The sequence below is a fragment of the Condylura cristata genome, unplaced genomic scaffold (genome assembly GCF_000260355.1).
Source record: "Condylura cristata isolate star-nosed mole 26May11 unplaced genomic scaffold, ConCri1.0 scaffold00024, whole genome shotgun sequence".
Taxonomy (NCBI): Eukaryota; Metazoa; Chordata; class Mammalia; order Eulipotyphla; family Talpidae; genus Condylura; species Condylura cristata.
This window is the reverse complement of record NW_004567125.1, coordinates 23,698,180-23,724,474: the sequence shown is the minus strand read 5'-3', so window position 1 is coordinate 23,724,474 and position 26,295 is coordinate 23,698,180. Positions and strand designations below refer to the sequence as shown.

The following is a 26,295-nucleotide window of genomic DNA, read 5'->3' as shown; positions in this document are numbered from 1 at the left end:
CATCTGACCACAGAGATAACCCCTTAAATGCATACAATTCACCCCCTACCTCTTATCTTTATCTAAGGTTGTTAGAAATTTTTCAGATAACTGCTTCTAAAACAAATCCTTTGTTATAGAATAATTAATGTGCTCTTTTGGAAGCAGCCCACTTTTCACTCTGGTATATGAGTGGAGGCAGTTGACCACTCCCTGGGCCATTTCTGACTTTTGACTCCGAAAAGAAAGTACCTTTATTAACCTTTTGTCATCACAGCAGTGATTATTTTAGTGGACACTCTGCTTTCATCAACTCTCTAACATTCTGAACTATCCAGTCACCGAGTCCACTGGTCTTGCCTCAAAAGTATTTCTCCTGTCCACTCTAATTGCTGTGAGCCTACCTCAGTACACCCTCATCTCTTAGTTGGACACTGACCTCCCAGCTAGTCACTGCAGCATCTATCTTAAAGGCCAATCTGACTGTGACAGTTCCCTCAGTTGACAGCTTCTACCTGGGAGTGTCCACAGTTGTAACATCAGAATGAAGGGCCCCAATAATCTGATCCCGAACTTCTCCAGTCCTAGCCCACTGAGGAAAAAGAACAAGGAAAAGGCAGTCTCTTGGCTGCCTTTTAGTCACTGTTTAGAACGCCCACTCCCATCCCAACACACATAAACACATAAACATAAATCTTGTGTCTGTGTTTCTATGGCAACCCAGGCCTTTGTCTTATTGTGGAGAACTGCCTGTCTCTTCACCAGTCTGTGTTTCCTGAAGTCAAGGACCATACTTGTTCACCTCTGGGTCTCAGTATCTAGACATAGTAAGACCACAGCTCATGCCAGGTACTATTCAAGCCTGTGTCACACCCACTCGTTTACTCTTCATCATACTCTGGGAGGACGAGTTCATTATAGTGTCCATGTCACAGTTGAGGATAGTTAAGAGATTAATAAACAACTTGCCAAGAAACAAGTCAGGAAGTAGCAGGACTAGGATTTGAATTCTGGCTCCAAGTATGACTCTTCGTCATTATTTTTATCTGTCCCTCAACCTCCATGTTTGTTGAGTGAATGAATGATGACTCCATTTCACTTTCTACCTCAGTATGTTCATAACCAAATGAAACATTTTTCTTCTAATGGCTTCTTTATATCTGTCCTCCCTTGCTCCTCCAGGGTCTCAGACAAGCCTGAGGTGTGACTTTCACCTCTCTCTCCCTAACCCGTCACTCTTTTGTCAGGTCCGGATGTTTTGTTTTTTTCCACTTGAAAAAATGAGTTAGATTCACTCTTCCTCTCCATTTACCACTGCTACATCCAGCTCTACTTCTCATCCCTTCAGGCCAGATGACTACAGCAGCTTCCTGACTGCTTTCCCTGCCTTCACTCTTTCTCCGCTCAGGTCACTGGGTTTGCATGTATTTTTACTTAACCTTCACCATAACCCATGAGCTAATATTCACATTTTATAGATGAGGAAATGAGCAGTAGAAACAGGTTCAAACAGGGTTTGGCTCTGAGGACTCTTTCATCTTTTCTTTCTAGAAAAGAGCTGGGCAAGTCCCTTAACTTCCAGGAATCTCAGATTCACTTATACAAATGGGAATAATAACAGTCATTACTTCCTTGTGAGAGTAACTGAGATAACATTTAGCACAGTGCCTGACACACAGGACACAGAGCAAGTGCTCAATGATTATCAGCAATAAAGTCCACAACCTACACAGTGGCTCTAGCCCACAAGCTGGCTAACTGCTCTGACCAAATCACCTTCTGCAAATGCTCTTGAACTAAAGCTGACAGGACGTTGCCATATGTGGCAAACACGCTCTCCTGCGAAGTAGCAAATGCTGTCTGGGAAATTTACCTCACACAGTTACTTGAATAAGTAGAGCAAAAGAAAATATACACCAATATGGTCGACAGTACACGGTATCTGTAGCTCTGCCCCGTCTAGGTCGTATGATGAGAGGGAACCACGAAACCTCTGAACTTTCCTCACCTACAAAATGAGACTACTACCACTTCCCCCAGAGATTCTGACAGTGCGTGTACAACCTGTTGCACCTTGCCAGGAGGAAGCGCACCACTGTCAGTCAGATAACGTATATGAGCACGCTTTTTTGAAGTCGAGAACGAGGCGGAGTCATAATCACGTATCAGAAAATCAACTATTAAAAGTAGAGGAAAGGTAAAAGAATTGTGCGAACCAGCTTCAAGGCGTATCCTATAAAGGCTTCCTACCGCAGAACACGCAGAACACGCAGCTCCACCCCCGAAGCTCGAGGGAGGTGAAGGAAGCCCCGCCCCCACGCCCCCTGAGTCCCGCCTCCTAGGTCGCGCGACGGCGCGCCAGGCCCCACCCACGTCGAGAGGGAGGGGCCTGACCCTAGTCACGTGACACAGGGTGCGGAAGTGGTTCGGCGGACGGCGATCCTGGTTGGCAGCAGCCTTGGGTCCCGGGGGCGGGGTCAGGCTGGCCGGACGCGCCGGGAAGAGTCGGGGGAGGAGGCCGTCGCGGGGGCCGGCGCCGGAGTCAGGGCTAGGTCTGCGGGGTCTACAGAGAGCTGGATCAGCTGCGATCTTGTGCGCCCCGGCCTGCGCGCACCCGCTGCTCTGGGATCACCCGGCTGAGGCGGCTGCGAGAGGCTAGGGGGGTGGGCGAAGGAAGGCCAGGAGGGCGCGGGCGCCCTGTGAGCGGAGCAGGGGTGAAGTGGCCGGGGGCCGGGACGCCATGTCCATGGAGGACCCCTTCTTTGTGGTGAAAGGGTGAGTGTCGCTGAGGGTTCCACTGGAGGAGGAGGAGGAGGCGCGTGCTGCCTGCCTCGATCTCCCTTCCCTTGCTTTTGGGGGAGGGGAGACGAGTTGAGGCTGGGGAGGGGACAGTGGAGTAGGCACCTTGAAGTCCACGACCAAACGTCCAAGAGACATACCCTCAGCGTCCTACCTGGACTGTGAAACGCGTTCACCAGCCAAATCCCTGGGGAGGATAGGGCAGTATTTTGGGCCTGAGCGCTGCGGTACAACTTACTTGGAGATCCCAGGGGTTCAGCAGCTCCGCAGGTGGTGAGGGCAACCCGCGTCCTAGCGCACAGCACACTTGGGCTCCGATGGAGCACGAGGCCCCATCGAAGTAGGGAAAACAGCATCTAGGCAGGAAAAGGGAAATGACCCTCCTGGGCTTTGTAGTTGGCGTTGACGGGAGTGAGCTCCCATTGTCCATTGAGTTCGGAGCGCTAGCCTGCAGACTGCAGAGACCACAACTTGTCCAGAGGCGTCTGAGCACGTTTGCAGGCCGGGAGGCGGGGGCGGTGTGGCTCTGTGAGGCTGGGGAGCCTTGGCTCCGGAAGACCGCTCAATGCAGTGGGGGAGTTCTTACTGTGCAGTGGGAGAAGAGGAAAGCAGTCGGTCATACCCAGTTTTGATGATGTTGGAATGGAAACAAAATGAAATCGGCCAAACTAAACTTTGCTCAGCTTTCTTTTAGCAACCACGGTTTTCCCACAGTGCTAAAGGAAGTGAGTGCTTTCTTTTAAACTCTGATTTTACCCAGGCTATTTTACAGGTTTCCCCCATTTCTTCTTAGAACTAGAACTGCCTTATTTTTCCCTATGAGCTGTCCTGATTTTATCTTTGATTGCTCCATTGTTTGGAGATAGACACTTCCATTCCACTTGTTTATCAACTTCGCATTTATCAATTAAGCAAGTGCAAGACAGATGGACTCTGATGTCAAACCTATTTCTGATAACTTACCGGCTTTATGTTTTAAATGTGAAACAAAAAGTCGAATCAACACAAAGTGGCCAGAGAGTGGTACTGAAAGTACCACTTGCTTTCATCTCCTTGTCGTTATTTCTGTAGTGATGAAAGCACAGTGTTTGCTTGGGTGTTGGTTTTGTTTTAAGGGTTCTTAGAAAATTTGATGGTACTTTAGGGAAAATAGTTTATTCTCCATGATAAGGTAAAATACTTTTATATACTTGGGTCTTCCTGGTGACTCAAGGGGTTAAGTGTCAGCACTATGCAGCTATCAGCAGCCAGCCACCACAGCGTGTGTTCAATTGGCCAGGGAGGTGACCCAAATATCACAGCAGACCTCGCCTGTCTCCCCTCTGCTCCCCTCAGCAGTATATTTCAGTCAGTCCTCCTGTTCAATGCAGTCTGTGGTGAATCTGCTCACACATAAATAAAATAAATCTTTAAAAAATACATTTATATACATAACATTTTTCTAGTGTCTTTTCTTCATTTTTAAAAAAGACTTATTTATGCATACAAGAACTAGAATATAGACCAGAGGTGTGTGGGGGTTGTGTGTGTGAGAGAGGATTCACCGGAAACAGAATAGAGAGCAGAATAGGAGAATCTACTGAAATACACTGCTGTGGGAAGCAGCTGGTGAAACAGAAGAGGTCTGTTGTGCCATGTGGGCCAGCTCCCTGACTGGGAATTGAACTCATGAGGCAGTGGCTGGCAACAGCTAGGGAGCTTTCATCATCTTTAATTTAGACAGGAAAATACTGAGTTGTAAATTTTTAGTAATATGTGACTCTAGCTGAAAAACATGTCATTTACTGGGAAGGTTGATTTAGGGGTTACTTTTAAAATGTTAAAACTGTATTTTCCCTTTGAATAAAAGTTCTTAATGCTTAAATTGCAGAGATTGTCTCTAACCATGGAAAGCACAGATAATTATTTGATTTTTTTTAGATGAAGATTTATTGGTGTAACTTGTGTGTTTGGTTTTTAATGAAATCTATGCACAACCTAGATTGCTCTGCCATCTTGATATTTTTTCCTTATTAGTAACCAGCACAGATTTTCAATGTTTGCTCATTGACTAGATATTACTACTTTTTTTGAAGACTGGCTTGGAGATTTGGTTGACTTACCATTTACACCAAAGATGTCTGAAGTTAAAAGAAATTTCCTATACCTTCTACTATAGAAAGGTAAAGTCAACTATGTGCGTGTCTGCAGACTATATAATGGCATATTAGGGTGAAGCATGTACCTCCATTTACTAAACTTACTGGAAATGTATCGCAGTGTGGAAAAATTAAAGATGCCTGAATTGTGGCTCTTAGCCTAGAAGCTGATAGTCTAATCTGAGAAACAACTCATCCCAATATTAAGTAGAAATGACAGGTGCTAAATGATTACATGTCACAATGAATGTTTTAGAAGATTAGGTGTCTACTAGTTTGGAGAACAGCCACTCAGTAGGGTGGCTATGATTGGAAAAGCTTTTGGAGGCAGTAATAGATCTTAAATTAGTTTTGAAGAAGATAGTATTCAAATAATTCAGGCCTGTGTCTCATTTAGAGTTTTATCAAAGTATTTCTTTTAAAGAATATTTATTTATTTATGCATACAAGAACTAGGGATAAGCCAGAGGTGCTAGGGGTGAGAGGATTCACCAGAGACAGAGTGGGGAGCAGAATAGGCAGACTGACTGAAACACACTGCTGAGAAGAGCAGTGTCAGGGGCAAGAGAGGTCTGCCACGCCCTGTGGATCACCTCCCAGGCCGGGGATTGAACTTGTGCTGCAGTGACTGCAGATGGGCTCATAGTGCTGCTTTTTAGCCACATGTGCCACCAGGGTGGGCCTCAAAGAATTTCTTATTTGGTATTCCTGCTTCTAGCCTTTCATCTGCCCTTGTTTCCATCGGATCAGTGCTATCCAGTAAAGACAGAATGTAAGCCACCTATACCACTTTATATTTCCCAGTAGCCACATTAAAATGTAAAAAGAAACAGATGAAATCTATTTTGATTTCCTTTAACCTGATAAATGAAAAGTATTTCAGCTTATGATTAATATAAAGATTATTATTGAGATAGTTTACCTTTCTTGTACTGAGTCTTCAAAATTTAGTGTGTTTTGTATAGCATATCTCAATTTGAGCACTGTATTTTCATCTGAAATATTTGATCTGTATTTATTACTGTTGAAAAAGTATATCTATACACTCAAAATTATTCCAAACATAGACATTTTTCTGGTAACTGAACTGCCTGTCAGTTTTTAGACTTAAATTAATTAGATTAGGGCCCTCCCTGGTGGCACAATGGGTTAGAAGCAGCACTGCAAGCTGGCTGCAGTTGCTTCAGTATAAGTTCGACCCCTAGCCCGGAAGGTGACCCTCATGGCACAGCAGACCTCTCCTGACCTGCCGGCTGCTCCCCTCAGCAGTGTACTTCGCTGATCTATCTGTTCTGCTCCCTTCTCTCTCTGGTGAATCCTCTCAGCGCCCCTTTACCTCTGGCTTGTATCCCAGTTCTGTATGAATAAATAAATCTTAAATTAATTAATTAATTAGATTAAAGCATTTAGTTCCCCAGTCTCAGCCCTATTTGAAGCATTCAGTAAGCCACCTATGGCTTCCAGAATATGTAGCACAGGTAGAGCTTTTCTGGCACCCAAACAGGAGTCATTATCTAGTGGCTGCCTGTTAACCTACAGAATAAAGTCCACACACTTCATGATCCAGCCTTCCTCTCCCCTCCGCTGCCTCCCCCTCAGCTCCACACGTGGTAATGCCAGGATGAGGGAAGGACCAGGTTCCCTTGCTCCATGTGCATGCTGCCTGATCCCTATTCAGCTTGCAAGGTTCTGTGTAAGCATCTCCACTGTCTCCAGGAAGTGCTTCACTTGGCACCCGAAACACGTTACTGCGCCTCTTCCTCTGGCCGCCTTGCTGTCTTTCATTAGGCGATTATGAGCTCTAGGGGTTGGGACTGTTTGCTTTTCCTGTATTTCCAGCCCAGCACCTTGAATACATCGCGTAAATGTTGAATAAATACTCTTCGATGGTGGCTATGGCAAAGGAGTGGTGGTTGGTGGCTGGAAACATCAGTAGCCAAGGCCCTGAGATGGGAACTGTGTGTGTGGGAAGCATGGAGGAGAGCAGCCTGTGTGGTGGGGGAGGTTTACCTGGGGAAGTAATAATAATGATATCTAACATTTAAAGGCTACAACTCCCATGCCAGTGTGCATTGAGTAAGCTCTTTACACAAATAGTCACTTTATAAGAACATCTGTCTGCTCTATGATGTGGGTACCAGTCACATTTTGGAGAGAAACTGAAGAATGTTGGACAGTTGCTTGTTGAGGAACAAGTAACAAGGGCATTTACTTGTTGAGGCTCATGCAACTACGTAAGTGGCGGACCCAGGCTTCACATTTGAACAGCCTGTTTCCACTCACGCTGTTAACACCTCACAGTGCAGACAAAATAGGGTCAAGGAGATTTAAAACCTGGAAATGATAAGAAATTAGGGTTTTAGGAATACTGATTTGGTAGGAGTGTTGAGTGCATCCATTGTGAGGAGAGAGTGAGAAAGTTGTTTTAATTTAAACTTGAGCTGATTGGTGCCTGTGTGTTTGAGGCTCATTTTGTGAAGGTAGATGTTGTCAGTGTTTCAACCAGGGCAGAATCTCAGCGTACAGGGTCACAGCTGCACAGCTGGGCTCTTAAGACAGATGTGGTCCTACCTAGTCAGCAGTGGTGTTTATAGAACTTGGTCCTTGAAGTTCCACTGCCTCACCTCCGGGCTGCTTCTGGCCTGTCACACGTCCTTAAGTTGCATGTAGGTGTGTCAGTGGATCCTCTTGAGTGTTCTCACTGGGTAACTGGGTTAGTCCCATTGCGGCAGGTCCTCTCTGTTCATCTGCACTCAGCCTCCACCACGGTCATTCTGTACTTTCTACTAACGAGTCCATATTCCCCACTTCTGGGATATTTCTTCTCCTTGCCTTCTCCTTGCCTGTCCCCACGGATGCCTCACTCATCCTCCTTTTAGCCCTCTTCATTCCTGACTCCACACCTGCCTTCAGTCCCATGTTTACTTGTGCATTGTGAGCACTAAGTGCCATTCATGGATGTCTCTGGAATCTTTTTTTTTTTATTTATTTATTTATGCATACAGAACTGGAGTACAGGTCAGAGGTGTAGGGGGTGAGACGATTCACCAAAGACAGAGTGGGGAGCAGAACAGGCAGATCAATGAAGTACACTGCTGAGGGGAGCAGTGGGCAGGTCAGGAGAGGTCTGCCGCACCATGTGGGTCAGCTCCCTGGCTGGGGATTGAATTTGTGTTGCAGTGGCTGCGGAGAGTTTCATCGTGCTGTGCTTTAACCTGTTGCGCCACCCGGGAGGCCCCTCTGGAATCTTTTTCTTCCCCTCTAGTTTTGGTTCTTCTACCCTAGTGTATGTTCTCTCTCCTACCTGGCTTCCTGTAAGCAAGTTCTTCAGCAGGCTGCCCTGGCTGCGGCTCTCATCACTGTAGCAGTGTCCACAAAGACACATGACTGTTTAGAATCCTTCACTCTAAGATATTTGGTGTCTGTTTTCTATGCACTGGAGCTGAAGGTACAGCAGTGAGGGAACAAACAGCTTCCCTCAGCTGGTGGAGCTTATGTTCTTTTTTTTTTTCTAAAGATTTATTTACTTGTGCATACAGAACTGGGGTACAGGCCAGAGGCCCAGGGGCGGCAAGAGGCTTCATCAGGGACAGAGTGGGGAGCAGAACAGGCAGATCTACGAAGTACACTGCTGAGGGGAGCAGTGGGCAAGTCAAGAGAGGTCTGCCACGCCATGTGGGTCACCTCCGGGGCCCACAGGGATCGAACTCGTGGAATGGGCTTTAGCTTCTTAGTGCTGTGCTTTAACCTGCTGCGCCACCAGGGAGGGCGGGAGCTTATGTTCTTATGACAGACAGCAAAGCAGTAACTGTATAGTATGTCAGGTGGTGGTAAGTTCCGCGAGAATAAAAAGGGGCAAAGGTTAAGAAAGTGTAATTTTTTTTTTAGTGACTTTAGGATGTGGCAGGGTTTGGTGTAAGGAACTGAGCTTTGATAATCATACTGACCCCAGGTTGGAAGCTCACTTTATCAGTTATATAGTATAACTTTTGGCAACTTGATTACTCTTCTCTTCTGCACTTGTTTATTGATGTACAAAATTGGTTTAGCAGAGCCTGCTTCCTCAGTTATAAGGGTTAAATGAGTTAGTGCTTGTATATTGCTTGCCACAATTTTAGACACATATTAAGTGTTCAGCTAGCACTCCTGTTTAGATGTCTGTCATGCCTCCATCCAAAAGAAGACCAAGTCTAACAGGATTTTTTTTTTATTTTAGTAACATTTAAAGTAATGTTGAACTAATTGAAAACTTAGGGAAATAAAGAATAAAAAGGAGAATTGACATTTATTGAATGCCTCTAGGTAAAATTTTGTCATCTTTTCACTCATTTCTATTAAAAGTTTTATGTAGCTGTCCGTTAGTTATCTCCTAGGTATCAGGGCCTGTACAAAGCTGCCACAGGGATTGTTCTTTTAATCCTTGTGCAGTAGCGATACTGCAAATACTAGTACCATTATTTTCATTTTTTTAAGATTTATTTTATTTGTGTATTTAAGAACTGGGTTGTAGGCCAGAGGTATCAAGGGGAGGTGGTGAGAGAATTCACCAGAGACAGAGTGAGGAGCAGAACAGGATATACTGAAACACACTGCTGAGGGGAGCAGCCGGCGAGGCAGGAGGAGTCTGCTGTGCCATGTGTGTCACTCCCTGGCCGGGGATTGAACTCATGTTGCAGTGTCTGGTGACATAGCTTGGTAGTGCTGAGACTTAACATCAGGGAGGCCCCACCATTATTTTCATTTTAGAAGTAAAATGAAACTGAGAATGAGAATTTAAAAAAAACCAACCTTGAAGTTTATAAGCTTGTAAGCCAAAAGGCAGGTTATGTGTGTGTCTGTGTAATACATATATATGTATTAGTAATCACTTTAGAAACTGGGATCATAGTTCCTTATAGCCTTAAAATGTCTCCATTCATTAGGGCTGTTAGCAACTTCATCTTGTTCTGTCATATAAATGTAATATAATGTATCACCCAGGATGACAGTTAGGATGTTTCTAATTTTTCACAATTGTAACTAATGCCGACAAGGCTGCTTGTCTCAGGGCTGTGCTGCTGCTTTCCTGGCCTGTATTCTTGTAGCAGAATGGCTGCTTCAGAGGTGTGCACATTTTCAAAGCTTCTGATGGATATTACCAAATTGCCTCCAGAAAACAGGTCTCTTTCCACTCTTTCCTCCCACCTCAAGTGTTTGAGGGGTCCATTTCCCTCTATCCTTTGCCAGTCCTCAGCTTCTCAATTTCAAACATCTTTACTAATTTGCTAAGTGAAACATACCACATTTGAATCTTCTTTTAAACTTTGTATTCAGCTATCCTTCTTTGAAGAGTGAGCCCATTTAGAGTTTTTATTCTGTAGTTTTTTCTTTCTCTTGTTGATAAGCTTTTAGGATTCATAACTTGTGGTAGAAGAGAAACCACAGCATTGAGCATGTTGGAATGAGAGTACATTGATACTAAGTGAGCCTCTTCTTAAGCACTCTCCTGCATGCTTTGGCTCTTTGATTCTTGCTGGTTTCGACTTTGTCTGCCTGAACAAGCATAGTTTATATCCAGGTTCTTGACTTTGGGTCAGGGTTGAAATAATGGCTTAAGTAGGCAGATAAGCAATACGGTATTATTATGTGACATTTTTCTGTCCCCATCTTTTTTTGTCCAGCCTTTTAAACACTAGACTGAGCTCTTTGAAGGCAAGCATCATGCATTTTGTTCACAGTGTTCAGAAAACTCTGTTATTGGTGTAGCAATAATCCTAGCAGTTAATCCTAGTTTGCAGAGTACTTTTGGTCCAATAAAATAGAATGTAAGTCCAGTCTCATTTAAAAATCAGTGTCAGATGTTTCATTGTACAACTTTGCTAACATTAGTTATTAATTTATGAGTTTGTTTCTTGAAAATGCCCGATGCTATATCTGGCTCCTGAAATTGTAGTCTAGTTTGTATTGTAGTACACCATACAGATATGTAAAAGGATAGGTGAAAGATAGATTGCATTGCGTGTGGATTTGGAGATAGAGAGGGAGTGCTCTGCAGATTGAAAAAGGAAAGACCCACAGTGGTCAAGGACACACCAGTGAAGCAGGCAGGCTCTTAATCTAGTCCTTAAAGAAATGTCTATTGATTTGCAGAGGTGTTGGGTCTCTCTCTGACTGCGGAAGGAACTAGCAAGAGTTCCTTCAGGAGTAAGAAAAGGGAGAATGTGAAGATCTGCTAACTGAAACAGAATTTGTTTTACTAAGAAATCAGGTTGGATATTAAAGTTGACCAGTTTGGGGAGAGGGGAAGGCATGGAAGACATGGAACACCCAGCTAATGACTAACGAGTTTAAATTTGATCTGTTAACCTTTTGTAAATTCTTAATCAGGCAGGTTTAAGTAGCAGTTACTATTCACTTGCCTATGGTCACACAACCTTGAAGGACTCAAGCCAGGTCTTCTGATTCCACTAAGAAACAGATTTGTCTAAAGGCTTCACAAAGGTGAGACCGAAGAGGTCTTGGTTTTGGAAGGAGCTTCATGTTCAACATCAGAAGAACTAGAGCAAGCAGCCCAGATACCTGAGCCCCAGTTCCTTTGTTTAATGATTGCAGACTAGTTCTATTGAAAGCACCTTCCAGATCCAACATCCAGTGATTGGGCTTCAGCAGAGGTTGTGTAAGGTGAGAGGAGGAAGAGTCCAAGATGACGCTTGTCTAGACAAGTTTCAAATTTTAAATAGTTGCACTGTTAACTCAGTGGGGAAGTAACAGAAGGAAGCAAATTTTGTTTTGATTTACCTTTTCATTTGGGTACTTGTGTTTTCTGTAGAGAGGGTGTGATGAGTGTGGTCTTAGGCATCTGGAATGATCCTGGTGGTAGATAAGAACATAAGAATCAGTCCTGGGAGTAGTTAGGGTTTGCTTTGTGAATGTTAATGAGCAGCTAGAAGCTGTAAAAGAGCTGAAAAATAGTAGGACCAAGTGGAAGAAGAGAAATAGGCAGGAAAAAAAGAGTCCCAACAGCAAAGGGAGAGTTTCAGGAAAATAGAGTGATTGGCTCTCACATCAAGTACACTGAAAATGATAACACATTCACGTCACTCGTGACTGACCCTCAGTATCATCATTGGCAGTGGTGCTGGCCCTGGGGAGCTATGGAAACAGTAATAAGTCGAGATAAAACATTGTCTATAATAGTCGGAAATAACTAAGTAAAGACACCTTTTTTCCATAAGAGTAATTGCTAAAGATATCACTGTGAAGTTGCATTTGGAAATATTGGTGAGATCAAGTGAAGGGGTGGAGGGTGTTTTTCCCCTTAAATACAAAAGATGTGAGTGTGGAAGTCAGGAAGCAAAATGAACTGCCTCGCCTTGCCCCAGGGACCGGGGTGGGCTGGGGTGCATAGTGTGGGACCCAAGAGCATGCGGTTGCAGAGGCTTGCGCAACCTGCGCTTTCATGTTTCATCACCAGAGCGGGAACTGTCTGCCCTCACAGCCCCTGAGGCTATGGATGCAGCAAATGAGGGGCGTGCAGAGTGGGTGCCTGCCCTGGGTATGGTGGTTTTGTAGATCGTATTTTTCCAAAGATGACTGACCTGTTTTGTGCCCTGTCCATTTGCTTATCTTAAATCGTGAAACTGGCATCCTTTTCTTAAACTACAGTCCTTGTTCCTTTCCCTGGACCCGGGCAGACCTGTGTAACCACCTCGACCCACAGAAGGAGGAGGAAATGACACCACTTGGCTCCTGAAACTAATGTCACAGAACCAGTACAGCTCCCACCTGTATCTTTCTGTCTGGGGATACAAGCTACCACTTGTGAAGCCCAGCTCCTGAGGCCACTGTGCTGAGGGGTCAGGAGAGACTGTAGAGATGGGGGCACCCACAGAGGTGTCCCTGGGGACACCTTTTCTGAAGCCCCAAACATTGTGGAGCAGGGATAAGTCTGCCACACAGGCTCCATGAACATGAGACATGGTTGTTACACACTAAGCTTTGGGGTCACTGTTAGACAACCACAGTAACACTAACACGAGCAGAGGCCAGTTCAGAATCCATCAGCATGGTTGACAGAGAAAGGAGAAATTAAAAAAAGATGGTGAAGGTTGCAGCTCCAGTTATCTTGCCATCTATTCGGGTGACTAGATAATAACAGATAGAAACTCCTGGTAGCTGAAGTTATCCTTCTTATTTTACTGACAAACTTGGTTTGACCTAGACAAGAAATCTTGATGATTTTATGAGCATATTGATATTTTGCCTGTGGCTTTGGAGATCAGTTGGGATAGTGAGCACTTCACCATGATGGAATAGACTGGAACAGCATATGGGGGAAAGCTCAGCTAGCAATAACGAGCCATTGGTGTAGGACTGGCTTCAAAACCAAACTAATTAGTCCAGTCATTAGTTTTTACAGGGAATGAAAGAATCTGACTTTGAAAACTTGGGTGGTCTAATTTTACCCAAAAGTTATATTCTTCATAGATGTAGACAGTGTTTGTATCTTTGAAGGTTATTGACTTGGAAGCATCTGTGCAGTCCCCACGATCCCGTGGGCAGTGGCATGGCTTGCAGTGTGGAACCTTCATTTTGGTGTTTGTGGGGAGATGGCAGTGCCCTTGATTTTGATAGACCTTTTGGTAGACAGTGCAGGGAGAAAGAGCCTTATGCTAGGATTTCCAGTGTTGTGACCCATGAAATGTGTGGGGCAAAATGAACTTTGCAACAGAGGTGGGAGTAGGAAGTCTGTATGACTATGGAGCTATCTTCCATCTCTCTCCTTGAAGGAATGAAAAGGGCTCTCTGGGTCAGGAGCTAACGCTCTCACTCTCTGGAAAGTAATTAGCAAGTTTGCGGTGAGCTAGTTCCAGATGTGGTTCACAAAGCCAATGGTGAGCAGCTTGTTGTTTACCAAGAAGTTTGCTAAGTTAAGAGCTCCACAGTGGAAGGAATACGTTGGCCCCCGTGAAAAGTTCTGGGTGTCAGACTTCTTATCATTCCCATTAATCGACTTTACAGGAAAAAGACAACATCTTGTGATTTTCACCTTTCTGGAGACCCAGGCTTGGTCTAGGGATCCCTATGCCAGAGACGTCAGCTGCTGCAACTGCCCCCCTGGGGGTAGCACCTCAGTTGGGATAAGTGGGCACAGGCACTGCAGGGCCTGTGAGTGTAGGTAGCGCTTACCAGCCGGTACCTACAGAAACCACCCCCTCGCCTTTCCGGAGAAAGCAGTGTGAAGAAAGCTGGATTGGCTTTTCTCATCCTTATACAGAAACCCTGACAAATCTCAACCAGACGACATAATTATATACTCCCGTGTTCTGTGAATTGATTTACTTGTAATGCCAAGTGAGTCTAAATATTTAGGTCCACAGTTTTACAAATGGTTCTGAATTGAGTGGGTTGTTGCACATATTATGAGGTATGTCTTGGTGGCTCTTGAAACTATTCAGAATTTGCAAGTTCTTAGGAAATTCTGGTTACATTGGGTTAAAAATGGGACTTGTTTTCTCTCCAATCATGCTTTTTTTCCTTGCGAATGCTTAGCTGAAATTATATTGGAGGAAGAAATTTTGGAGATGTTTTAAACTTCAGGGACTGCTTTAACTGCTGTGTTAAGATAGAATTCGTTGATAAACTGCAGGATCAGGCTCTTCCTTCAAGATCTGAGCTACTGTGAACAGTTTTCTCCTTTGTGATCTCTTGAAACATTTATCCTAAAAAATGTGAAATGATGACTATTTTGTCTTATGTCTGTGCTACTCAATGACTGAGAGTGAAACCTCTTAAAAGCAAAAGATTGGTAGTGGAACAAGCCAAATATCAGGCCAGAACCTGTGGGGTGCTGAATGTTGTCCTGGGTTTGCTTTGTTAGCATTTTTCTAATTCCTGCCATTTCTTTCCTTTCTCCTTCAGGATATGCTTAAGTTCTTGCAGGCTTAAGGATTCCTTCATTTTACTCTGCGCTTCTGGGATCATATCCACCCATATACCTGTCTATCCCTCAAATCTGAGAATCAAAGTCTTAAAAAAACTGTGTCTTCCAAAGTGTCACCATTGAATCCCAAGGGGTTCTCAACACCCTTTCACAGAAAAGCCCCTCAGTTTACAGTACTTTTCATAGTAATTCTCAGATGGTACTTTCTTTCTTCATGTGCTGGCATTTTCACTGATGGTGTAGAAGGGTGGTGGGGGCCTCCTTGCTGGCACAGGGGTTAAAGTCTCAGTACTGTCAAGCTGTCATCAGCCACTGAGACCTGAGTGGGAGCTGACCCACATGGTGCAGCAGACCTCTCTGTGTCACCTGTTGCTGCACTCAGAAATGTATTTCAGTAGATCTACCTGTTTTGCTCCCTACCTCTGTGTCTGGTAAATCTTCTCAATGCCAACACCCCAGTTCCTGTGTATATAAGTAAATAGAACTAAATCCTAAAAAATAAAAAAGAAACAGTTGAAATGTTTCCCAGAGCAGTCATATCATTTTGCATTCCCAGCAGTGATGCATCAGAGTTCCAGTTACTCCATCACCTGATTAGAACTTGGATTGTTGTTTTTTCCCTCAAACCATTCTAAGAATGTAGAGTTATCTCACTGGATTTAAATTGCATTTTCCTAATGACTGTTGATACTGAATTTTTACAGTCCTTGGTTGTCACCTGCATTGTATGTCTTCTTCAGTGAAATAACCCTTCAAATTCTTTCCCCACATTTTAATTGGGTTTGTTTTCTTGTTAAGCTTATATATCATACCAGTCATTGATTATATATGTAATTTGCAAATGTTTTCTCACTGCTTTTTAATTATATATTTTAATATCACATGCTGTATTGTGAAATAAAAAGGTTGACTCCAAGAAAAGGACTTCTGTGATTGAGTTGGAAAGTAAAATAACTTGTTTTTTTCTCTACACATGTTCTCGTTTTTACTCGAATGACATTATTGAGACTTGCATATGTTCTCAGATCTCAAAATTATCTAAAAAATACTTGAGATGTTTTTTCAGAATGAGTGAGGTGAGCCTATCACTTCATGGCAAACAGCTGACAGTATGATAAAATGAGAGCCTTTTTTCCAAACAGAAATTTGGAAAGCTTATTTCATCTGTCATTTCTCTTAAGTTTTTCTAATGATTGCTATTGATACTACTGTGTGATTTTTGGATATTGTGTGTCAAATGAGTCAGTTTTTGAGACTCATTAAACTCATACTTTCAAAATGATCAATGCATGATCTTTTAAAGTCATGTGGGTAAACAATCCATTCAAAATACAAACTAGAGCAATAGGTTGAAATGTAGGAAGGCTTGACTAGCTGCCACTTTTCAGTTGTAGTAGAGTCAAAAGAATATCCACAGTTATCTGACAAGGCTGTTCAAATACTGACTTTTAAAACAATCAGTATGAGACTGGATTTTTATCATATATTTGAACCACAACATATGCCCAAAGACCGGATATAGAAGCAAATGCAAAATTGAGCTGTTTCCTGTTTACCACATCTTAGAGATTTAAGATACATTAAGTATCTTTTCACTAATTCTTTTTGGTTTTAGAAACTGATTTACAAAAACTTAGTAAGTTTGATGTAATGTTTAAATTAATGAATAGATATTTTTTAAATGTGTTTGAATTTGTCATATGGTAAATGGTGATAAAGCTCACATCAGTCTAGGTCCTCAGGTGTCAATAATTTTGAAGAGCGCAAAAAAAAAGGCTGGAGGTCAAACAGTTTATAGGTTGCAACCTCAGAGAACTTAATTCTTACATCATACCTATGTCTTGGTGGTGGAGAATGTGGTTTGTCCTAGTCTGAAGCTAATGAGGTAAGACTTCTAGTTCCCACGAGGGAACTCATATTTACTATATGTAATTGATCAATTTTATATTCTCAAAATGGGCTGTCATTATAGATATCTCTTTACCTTCTATTATCATAGTTGACATTTGACCAAGTACCTCATTTTATGAGATGTATACTTCTTTCACTGCCAAATCAGCTAGAAACTTCAAAAGAGCAAAGATAGTAGATTTATACCCCTCTTTCTTATTTTCCTTTTTATCATGAATGGAATTTTCTCATTAACTCTAAAAGACTCAACTGCTAACAGGAGAGGAACACTGAAAGTGACTTACCTTGCTCATAAGTGGAGTACAATCTACTTTGGTAGAATCATGTCACATTCATTCTGGGCCCCAAAACTAACCTTTTAGGCTGAGATATTCTAAGTCACCTTCATACATTTTGTTAGTGCTTTGTCTTCTGGTGGAAAGAGTGTCAGAGGGAATAGGTTGCAGTTTCTATCTTAAAGCCACTGACAAAAAACACTTGATTAGACATCCAAAAGAATTGGTTATAAGTAATCATCTTTTAGCTTATTAGGAGCATAAAGTTTATACTGGTTGTAAATAAGATTTCATGTGATTATAAAAGGATTCCTTTTTGACCTTTATATATAATGATGTTAGGTTATAGCACTTAAATGGTGTATATTGACTTAGAGGGTGGGGGAAGGAGTTTTTAAAACCTTGTGACTATCTCTAATCTAAAAGCACACTGGATCAAAGCACTCAGTGGCCTGGACTCACTTTCCAAACAAGAACACACTAATCTTGTATATAGCATTGCTTAAATCCAGGAAAGTGTATATAACTAAAGCTAGTAATGTTTGGAAATCAAATGAGGTTTTTTCTTAATGTTTCAGATTAAAATACTTAACCTTTAAAAGACTAGCAATGTAGGCCCTCCCTGGTGGCGCAGCGGGTTAAAGCACAGCACTGAGAATCTAAAGCCGCTTCCGCATGAGTTCGATTCCCGCCTGCCCCGGAGGTGACCACATGGCGTGGCAGACCTCTCCTGACCCGCCCGCTGCTCCCCTCAGCAGTGTACTTCGTCAATCTGCCTGTTCTGCTCCCCACTCTTTCTCTGGTGAATCCTCTCACCCTCCGCATCTCTGGCCTGTACCCCAGTTCTGTATGAATAAATAAATAAATTTTTAAAAAAAAAAAAAAAAAAAAAAGACTAGCAATGTAACAGTAACCCTTCTTCCACTTTTTTTGTACTCCACACCAAGAAAAAAGAAGCTGCCTTTTTTTTTTTTTTAAGATTTATTTATTTATACATACAGAACAGGCCAGAGGTGCAGGGGTGGTGAGAGGTTTCACCAGAGACAGAGTGGGGAGCCGAACAGGCAGATCAATAAAGTACACTGCTAAGGGGAGCAGAGGGTGAGACAGGAGAGGTCTGCCACGCCATGTGGGTCACCTGCGGGGCGGGGGATCGAAGTCGCACCGAAGCAGCAGTCCTAGCTTGCAGTTTAACATCTTAACCCATTGCGCCACCAAGGAGCTGCTTTAGTACTTTTCCATCTTGATATCAATTACTGCTGTGCCAAATAAAAGCATATATAGATAAATGGGCCTTTGGTTAATTGGTGGGATTTCTACTTATACTACTTCAAAGTATAGTCTGTATGGAGAAAAATTAAATTTTGCCCTTCTCAAACAAATTTGATTTTATAACTGCTTAAATAATGGCTTTTTTTTTTCTGAACATCAGTGAAATAATGCTCAGACTTTGAAATTTTGGACTTTGGCATTTGTCTTTGTAGAGTTTTCTGTAAAGACAGAAGTACTTTTGGGGGTGGCGATTGCTAAGCATGGTGTGTGATGGTAAATGTGGACTGCTAAGTCCTGTAGTAACTTGCTTCTAGAATATGATATCTGATTTCTCCCCTTCCCCTTGACTGCAGAGAGGTACAGAAAGCAGTCAACACTGCCCAGGGACTGTTCCAGAGATGGACAGAGCTCCTCCAAGACCCCTCCACAGCAACCCGGGAAGAAATCGATTGGACCACCAACGAGCTGAGAAACAACCTCCGAAGCATAGAGTGGGATCTTGAGGACCTCGATGAAACCATCAATATCTTTTTCTGTGGTGTTTGTGCCATTTGGGGTACACAGGCAGGTAGACACATTTTTACCCAGGTGGCGCAACTATATAAAACTATAATCAGTTGCTACTGTTCTTCTGTGTAGCATGACAAGCATAAAATAATTGCCAGCAAGCTAAGGTAACCAAATTCTTCTGTGGTGCTTGACAGATCCTGCCGTGTAGCACAGTAGTTGTGAACTCAGGCCCTGAATTGGACTGCCAGGGTTCAAGTCTAACGCTCCTGGAAACTGACTTACCTAGTAAAAGGCTGGTTTTTTTCAGAAGTAATGTTGCAATGCGAGGGTCCAGTGAAAAGCATCTTGTATGATGCATCTCCACTTACTAAGAGCAGATCTTTATGCTAAGTCATGCTATTTGCCAGTTCACTGATTCAGTGGAATAACTAGAGACCTGTAAGAGCTGAATTACATGGCCTTTTGTCAACTAGAAATCCCATTTAACCAAAACTAGATGGAAGATCAGCCAGTTTTAGGTTCTAAGTTCTATTTTTTGCTCTAAATAAGCTAAACTTCTAAGAAAACAGCTTCTGTCAGGCCCACTTCTTAGCACAGGTTCACATGCATTTGACATGTGGAGAGCATAATTTCTATGAGTCATAATGTCCTGGCAACCTTTTAAATGATTTAAAGACAAATCTATTCTATAAAATTAGTGGGCCAAAATATGTGAGGGAGTGGGTTCAAAAGCACACTTAGAGGAAGCTACTTCTTCCCTGGAGATGAGAGGGGTACATGATTGGAGAGAAATTGTTGAAGAAGACAAGAATTTTTAATGGATGTTCATTCATTCAGCAAATGTTTACTGAGTGCTATGAATTGGACATTTTGTTAGTTATTGAGAGTGGATGGATGAGCACAACAGTGACCCAACCCTGGTGAAATTAATGGTGGAGGTTGGGGGGAGGGGTAGTAGAGAGAGACAGACATTAATCAAATAATAATACATGCTTTCAGACTAGGAGAAAAAAATGCAGAGAGCCTTGTGAGTATCTGGCGACAGGACCAGGATTGGGGGGGGGGGCGCTCAGGGAAGCTTTGTCATTGAAGCCTTCATTTCTAGAGATTAAGAAGCAGAGTTAGCTTTGTGGCATCAGTGGAAGTAGTTTGTTGTGGCAAATGAAAAACGCTTGGGAATGGTGAAGAGATACCGGCCATGTGAAAACATCCCACGCGGCCTTGACCAGAAACCATGGCCAGTAGCTGCCAGCCACGTGGGGCTGGTCCTAACCTAACATGGCACATTGTCTCTTCCTGCGGCATAAGGATCTTCATGTAGCTGCAGTAGAGAACGTTCGAGAATGATTCATTGTCAAGTTGACCATGTTTTCAGAAAACTTGGCTCCGTTTTCTTGGTTGCCTACCAGACTGTGTGATTTAGCACAATGTTGGTTGTTAGGCTGGTGATGATGTGTTACTTTACCTTGACTTTTTGACCCACGCATAGTTGAAGCAAATCCTAGAAAATTCAACCTTGATGCAACCGAGCTGAGTATAAGAAAAGCCTTCATTACCAGTACGCGGCAAGTTGTCCGGGTAAGGAACTTCTTACTTTGTAAGAAGTAGCCAAGTTTCTTAGAACTCTTTCCATCGTTGTAAACTAATATGCAGATCACTTTTTAGTATGAATTAAATGCCAGTTTTCCACATGTAATTATTCTGACTTAAAAAAATAGAAATCTGTTTTTTGTTTTGTTAAGACAAAATTGATGCCATAAACTTTGGGAAGGTACTTTAATGGTATCATCTTATTTATCCATACTGCTTTTTCCTCCAAATCAGTTGTCTTTTTTCTTTCTTTCTTCTTAGTAGACTGTTTCTGGACAAAAGCAAACAATACTCTTACAGAAACCATTTGGTTTCCTGATTGATTGGTAATCACTTCACATTGTTGAAGAAGAGTGACTTGCTAGGTTTGGATGGCGGCCTCTTCCACCATCTGAATTGCTTCTGGAACTCTAGCAACCCATGTTACTGACATTTCCATATACAACTGCTTGACAGCCTTTCGAGAGTAATGCAGAGATAGCAACCATCTACCAGAGTGTAAAAAAATCAATCCAAGTGAACAGATCTTAATTCTTAAATTATGTAGGTAATATCTGTTAGGAAAAAAACCGAAGACAAAGTATCTAAGTAAAACCTTTATCATTAATATATATTTTGTGTTTTGAAACTATATAGCTAAGCCATTTGATTAACATAACTAGATGTAAGAGAACCAGCTGTCTTTAACATATGTACTAGAAAGCAGCTTCCTTGAATAAAAAGACTTGGGATCATCCCAGTGCTAACATATGGCTTTTTAGGAGTCATCTTAGGCAGGAACCTTGGTATGTGTTTGCCAAAGACTTTGTATCGTGTGATTTCCTTTTGAAATGATTTCAAATGATAGATTATCACCGAACTTTAAATATGCTTGTTCCTTGTTTTATTTGCTAGTTGCCTTTCTATATACATAGATCTAAATTGTTTATAAATAAATCCACATTTTTATGGACAGTAACCTTTGTGGACCCCAGGTGCCTGTCTATATCATGAGCATTTGGGTTGAACTCTTTTTAATTTCTAGCCAGTTCAAAGTACTGCTCTGATAAACAACCCTATTGTGGGCGACACTTTTTTTTTTTTTTTTGATAAGGTTAATAAATCCTCAATTATCTATCTTATAAATAATTTGTAGCTTGCTTTTTAAAAATTGATTTGGAAAAGTTTTCCTTTTCTAAAGAACACTCCTGTAGATATATTTAAATGGTGCCTTGCAATGAGACATATATTCTTGATCTTAATCATTATACTTATTATATCTGCAAAGTAATACTTGTAAATTACACAGATGGTAATGTATTGAAAGTTGTTAGTTGACGTAACTGGAGACTACAGGTTAATTTTCTAATATCTGAAAAGCTTTGTAAAATATATTCTTTGAAGTATTTTAAATCAAGTCTATCCTTTCAAATGTAGCAGTCCTTTTAGTGCTGAGAGGTAAAACCCTCTTCAGTTACATGATCCAACTGAATATTTTAGGACTTTTTATTCATTCTAGTTTATCACCCTCTTTTGAAAACCTGTTCTTACTTGCTAGTGGTTGGCTAGCAACCTGATTTCAGTAGATTTGAATGGAAATTCTGTAAATAAGAAGGAAGTGATAATGATAATTTTAATTTTAAAAGAAGCACCTGTATTAGTTCAATATTACTGCATTTAGCTAGACAATATACAGCTACCTCTGGGCTCCAGATAAAGGAGATTGAAGAGGGATCAGGAAGAGAGCAGATTTGGGAAATGAGATTAAGCTCAGATTAGTAATTCATACACTACAAGTTTATGTGCCATCAATCGGTAATCATGTACTGCTGCTCTAAAAAGCATTCATTTTGATCTGCACTGTATGTGAATATGCTTTCTAATTATTCAGGGAATAAGTGCTATGATATATACCATACTTTTGTTTTTCTTTCCTGTGTTTGGTCTAACTGAAGAAAGAAATCTCCTGTGTGTCTGCATTAATACCCACTGGTTGTGCATTTAGTGAGCCTACCTTATTTAAAAAGTTTGGTTGTGTATAGTTTTCTAAGCACTTTTTAAGTTTGTGCAATTCTTACTAAATTTTGCTGACAGATTTTACCAAAGAAAACAACATAATCCTGTTGTTGTATAAATTTAGCTTTGAGATTTTTGAGGTAATCATTTTTATGTTTATAGAGTCACCTGTATACATCCGAGATGCCCTGTGTGAAGTGTTTGTGTTAGGGGGCTATATTCCAGAGATAACTTTGGTTTACTTAAACAGTGAAAGGATTTGCAGTAAAGGGTGGATGAAAGGAGAGGAGACCTGAGTGCTAGGTTCAGTTGTGAGCTTAATACATTTTTGTTGTGATACATCATATAGCTTCTCAGGACTTCAATTTTTTTTATGAATTAAATGGTCCACCAACATTTCTGACTTTAACTTTCAAAGGCAATCAATACTAGAGGCTTCCCTTCCCTCCAAATTCCAAACTGTTCCAACCCAAGAATTACTTATATTCAGTTATCAGTTGACAGAAATGAGTTTGGTTCATCGGAAAGGGGCAGGTGTCCAGTACGGATGCAGCTCACAGGTTATGAGACCTCTGTGGATGCCCTATGGGAGTCACAGAGTTTACTCATTCAGCTTGAAAGATTGTGAAACGAGATGGAAGCCTCAACAACCAGGATGTTTGTTCTGTTGGCAGATGAACCATATTTTATTGGTTCTGCTTCTTGATTGCTGCTTTCAAATTTCACATGTTAGAACAAAGATGAGTAATTATGCTTCTGGCATGACAAGATCTTAGAAAATGCTTCAGATTATCTAGTGACATAGTTTAAAATTCAGATCAAGTGATCTGTTATATGGGACCAAGAGACTTTTAACCTGTAATGAAAAAAATCAAAAGCCATGGCCCCTTCCTGGTGCATGATGATGTAGCTTCACAAAGCTGTTGGAGACTCTTACAGCTATCAGGTGCGCACACACCTCACATGTCTTTTACTATACAGAAAACCTTAAATTTGGGAACTTTTATTGCACAGTGAACACCCAAGTGTGCTTTGTAGTTCTCTTGGCTTTGACTCTGTGCTAGAGTAATGTCTGTTCTTTACCTCTGCATTGAAAGGACGATTTATCCTTTTAAATGTATTCAGAAAGTCAGCACATTGTATTGATTTAATTGTATTAAAGAGTATGGATGATCCACAGTTTACCATCAGAAACTATCTTAACCATGAACTGTATAGCTGCATCTAATTGAAGCACTTCAGTATTAATGGTAGTTTTGTAGCTGTGTCTTATGTGTGAATTATAAAAAGAAAAATTTAGAAATTTTAAACACATATTTCATTAAAGTAATGTCTGTTCATTAAAGAATGAAAATTTTTATTTATTTATTAATAAAGTTTTCTTATATTTTCTTTTCATACATTGATTTATTTATGCATACAGAACTGAGGTGCAGGCCAGAGGTGCAGGGGCAGTAAGAGGACTCAGTAGAGACAGAGTGGGGAGCAGAACAGGCAGAATGACGAAGTACACTGCTGAGGGGAGCAGCTGGCGGGTCAGGAGAGGTCTGCCACGCCATGTGGGTCACCTTCAGGACAGGGATCTAACTTGCACTGAAGCAGCTGCGGCTAGCTTGCAAGTGCCGCGTTTAATCTGCTGTGCTACCAGGGAGGGCCCTTATTTTATTTTTTATGTCATTCTTCATTTTCTGCATCTCAATTGTAATCCCTGTGGACTTCCCACCACCAATTCATCCCTGTGCCTGCAGCATAGTTCCGTGCACTCTTACCATCCCAGTTTTGATCCCATTCTCCCTCAGACCCCCATAAAATGTCTCTGGTTTATAGTTGTTCGTTGTTTTCATTTTTAGTTTATTATATTTGTTTCTCTTTTTTCCCCCGATCCCTTACACTCGTGCTATGAGGGAAACCATCGGTATTTTTCTTTCTGGCTTATTTCACTAAGTATGATCCCTTCCAGCTCCATCCATGTTGCTGCAAAAGGCAATATATACTTGCTATACATTTAAATAATTTAAATGTACTCTATTTCTGAGAAATAACCACTATTAACAGTTCCCCCCTCCCAGCCATTTTATGGACATTGAAAGAAATGTTATTCTGTATGTTTTTTTTTATAAAAAAATAGAGTATTATAGGCTGGTATCAATTTAAGTACATCTAGAACAGACTATCCAATAGAAATTAATTATTTTTATTTTCTGGTAGTAAAAAAGTAAGACAGGTAAATTAAACATGTAATTAATATAAAAATATTAACAAGATATTTCAAAAATTCTTAACTTTTGTACTAAATCTGTTATATGTCTTAATCATATCTCAACTCTGTTCTGAAAATTTCATGGAGATTGATTTGATTTGATCAGTGGTTAGAGTTAATAAGATGGATAGTCAGAAAAGTAGATTTGCAGCCCCAACATTTTCTAGACATACTTTAAATTCTTGGAATAACTGACTTTAAATCTCAATTAATTAAAATTACATCAAAACATTTACTTTCTGGGTTGTCCTGACTCCATTTCCGGAGCTGGTTGGCTGGTAGCTACTGTGTTAGACGCAGTAGCTGCAAGTCATCCTTCTTTAATGGCCGAGGCATTTATGTGAGTAAGCGGTTGTGTCTGTTTACTTTGTTGTTGACAACTGTGACTCACTCTTCTGTACTAGTGATACAGAAAAGACAAGTCCCTCTTGGAGTGATTTCAGTCATTTTCCCAAATTTGTACAGTTATTAAACATAGCCATGTCTGATCCCAGACCTTTGACATGAAAGACATGTTCTCAGTCTGACTCTGTTAGAGTTTGTTTAATCATTAATGCTACTGATAGATGATTAGGTGGTCATCAAATTTTGGTGATTGCCAATCTTTGTGATCACCTTTGCATACCCTAGATAATTTGCTTAAGTAGTGAAGAGTCCAATAAAAATGTGCATATTAAATATTGGTTAATATTTTCAAAGTAGCCTACCAAAAGTTATTAATTATACTTCTAATCACTGTCAGATTCTGTACTTATTGATTTCTTCTCACCAGGACTTACAGTCTTTTCCATTAATCTCAGTGAGAAAAATCTCTCTTAACCTGTATTTCTTTGATGAATGTGGGTTAATGTACCTTCGCATGATTGATCATTTGTGTTTTTCTCTGAATTGTTTCCTCACTAAACACTCTGCATAAACATAACGTCTAGTGTGTTACACTATGTGTACGGGTTTACTGTCCCTTCCTATTCGCATGTTTGAGCCTGCTGCTTATTTTCTTCTCTTTCATATTATACATAACACTACTATGTATATCCTTGCTGATCTGTTTGGATATATATTTTATATTATTTACTTAAAATAATTTGGTCTTAGTGAATTTACTGCACTAAGGCAGAGAATTTATTGAGGTTCTTGATAGAGAACCCACCAAAGGGTTGGTCCAGTTTGCCTTCCATTCATTGTTTGGGAACTGCCAGGTTTTTTGTTTGTTTGTTTTTTGATGAAGTTATGCTCTTTTTTTTTTTTTTAATAATAGTTTATTTTTACATCACTTTGTGCCTTTTCCCATCTCAGTTGTAATCCCTGTGGGCTTCCCATCACCAAATCACCTGTGTGCCATTACCATAGCCCAGTGCACTTCCCTCCTCCCACCATTTTTGATCCCATTTCCCCATTCCACCACTGTGAAATATCTCTGGTGTATAGTTGTTCATTATTATTATTATTTTCTCACCTGGTCCATTATACTCCTGCTATGAGTGAAACCATCCGGTATTTTTCCTTTTCTTTCTGGCTTATTTCATTAAGCATGATCTTTTCCAGCTCCATCCATGTTGCTGCAAAAGACATGTGTTTATTTTTTTTGGGTGGCTAAGTAATATTCCATTGTGTATATGTACCACATCTTTTTTTAAAAAAAAT

General features: G+C 41.2%; 1 protein-coding gene and 1 long non-coding RNA gene across 2 annotated transcripts in view; one reads left to right on the top strand and one right to left on the bottom strand.

Moving 5' to 3' along the window:
• The first annotated feature begins 2,481 nt into the window (after positions 1-2,481).
• The window catches only part of STX6 (syntaxin 6), a 38,018-nt gene continuing 14,204 nt past the window's right edge, over positions 2,482-26,295 (top strand). The window contains exons 1-3 of the mRNA XM_004688538.2: positions 2,482-2,754; positions 18,650-18,819; positions 20,290-20,384. Coding sequence (XP_004688595.1) covers positions 2,720-2,754; positions 18,650-18,819; positions 20,290-20,384 — 300 coding nt within the window. The 5' untranslated portion in view covers positions 2,482-2,719. The remainder of the gene's footprint in view (positions 2,755-18,649; positions 18,820-20,289; positions 20,385-26,295) is intronic.
• Positions 26,186-26,295, bottom strand: part of LOC105854001 — a 5,435-nt gene continuing 5,325 nt past the window's right edge. Inside the window, exon 3 of the long non-coding RNA XR_001145738.1 lies at positions 26,186-26,210. This is a non-coding gene — a long non-coding RNA (uncharacterized LOC105854001). The remainder of the gene's footprint in view (positions 26,211-26,295) is intronic.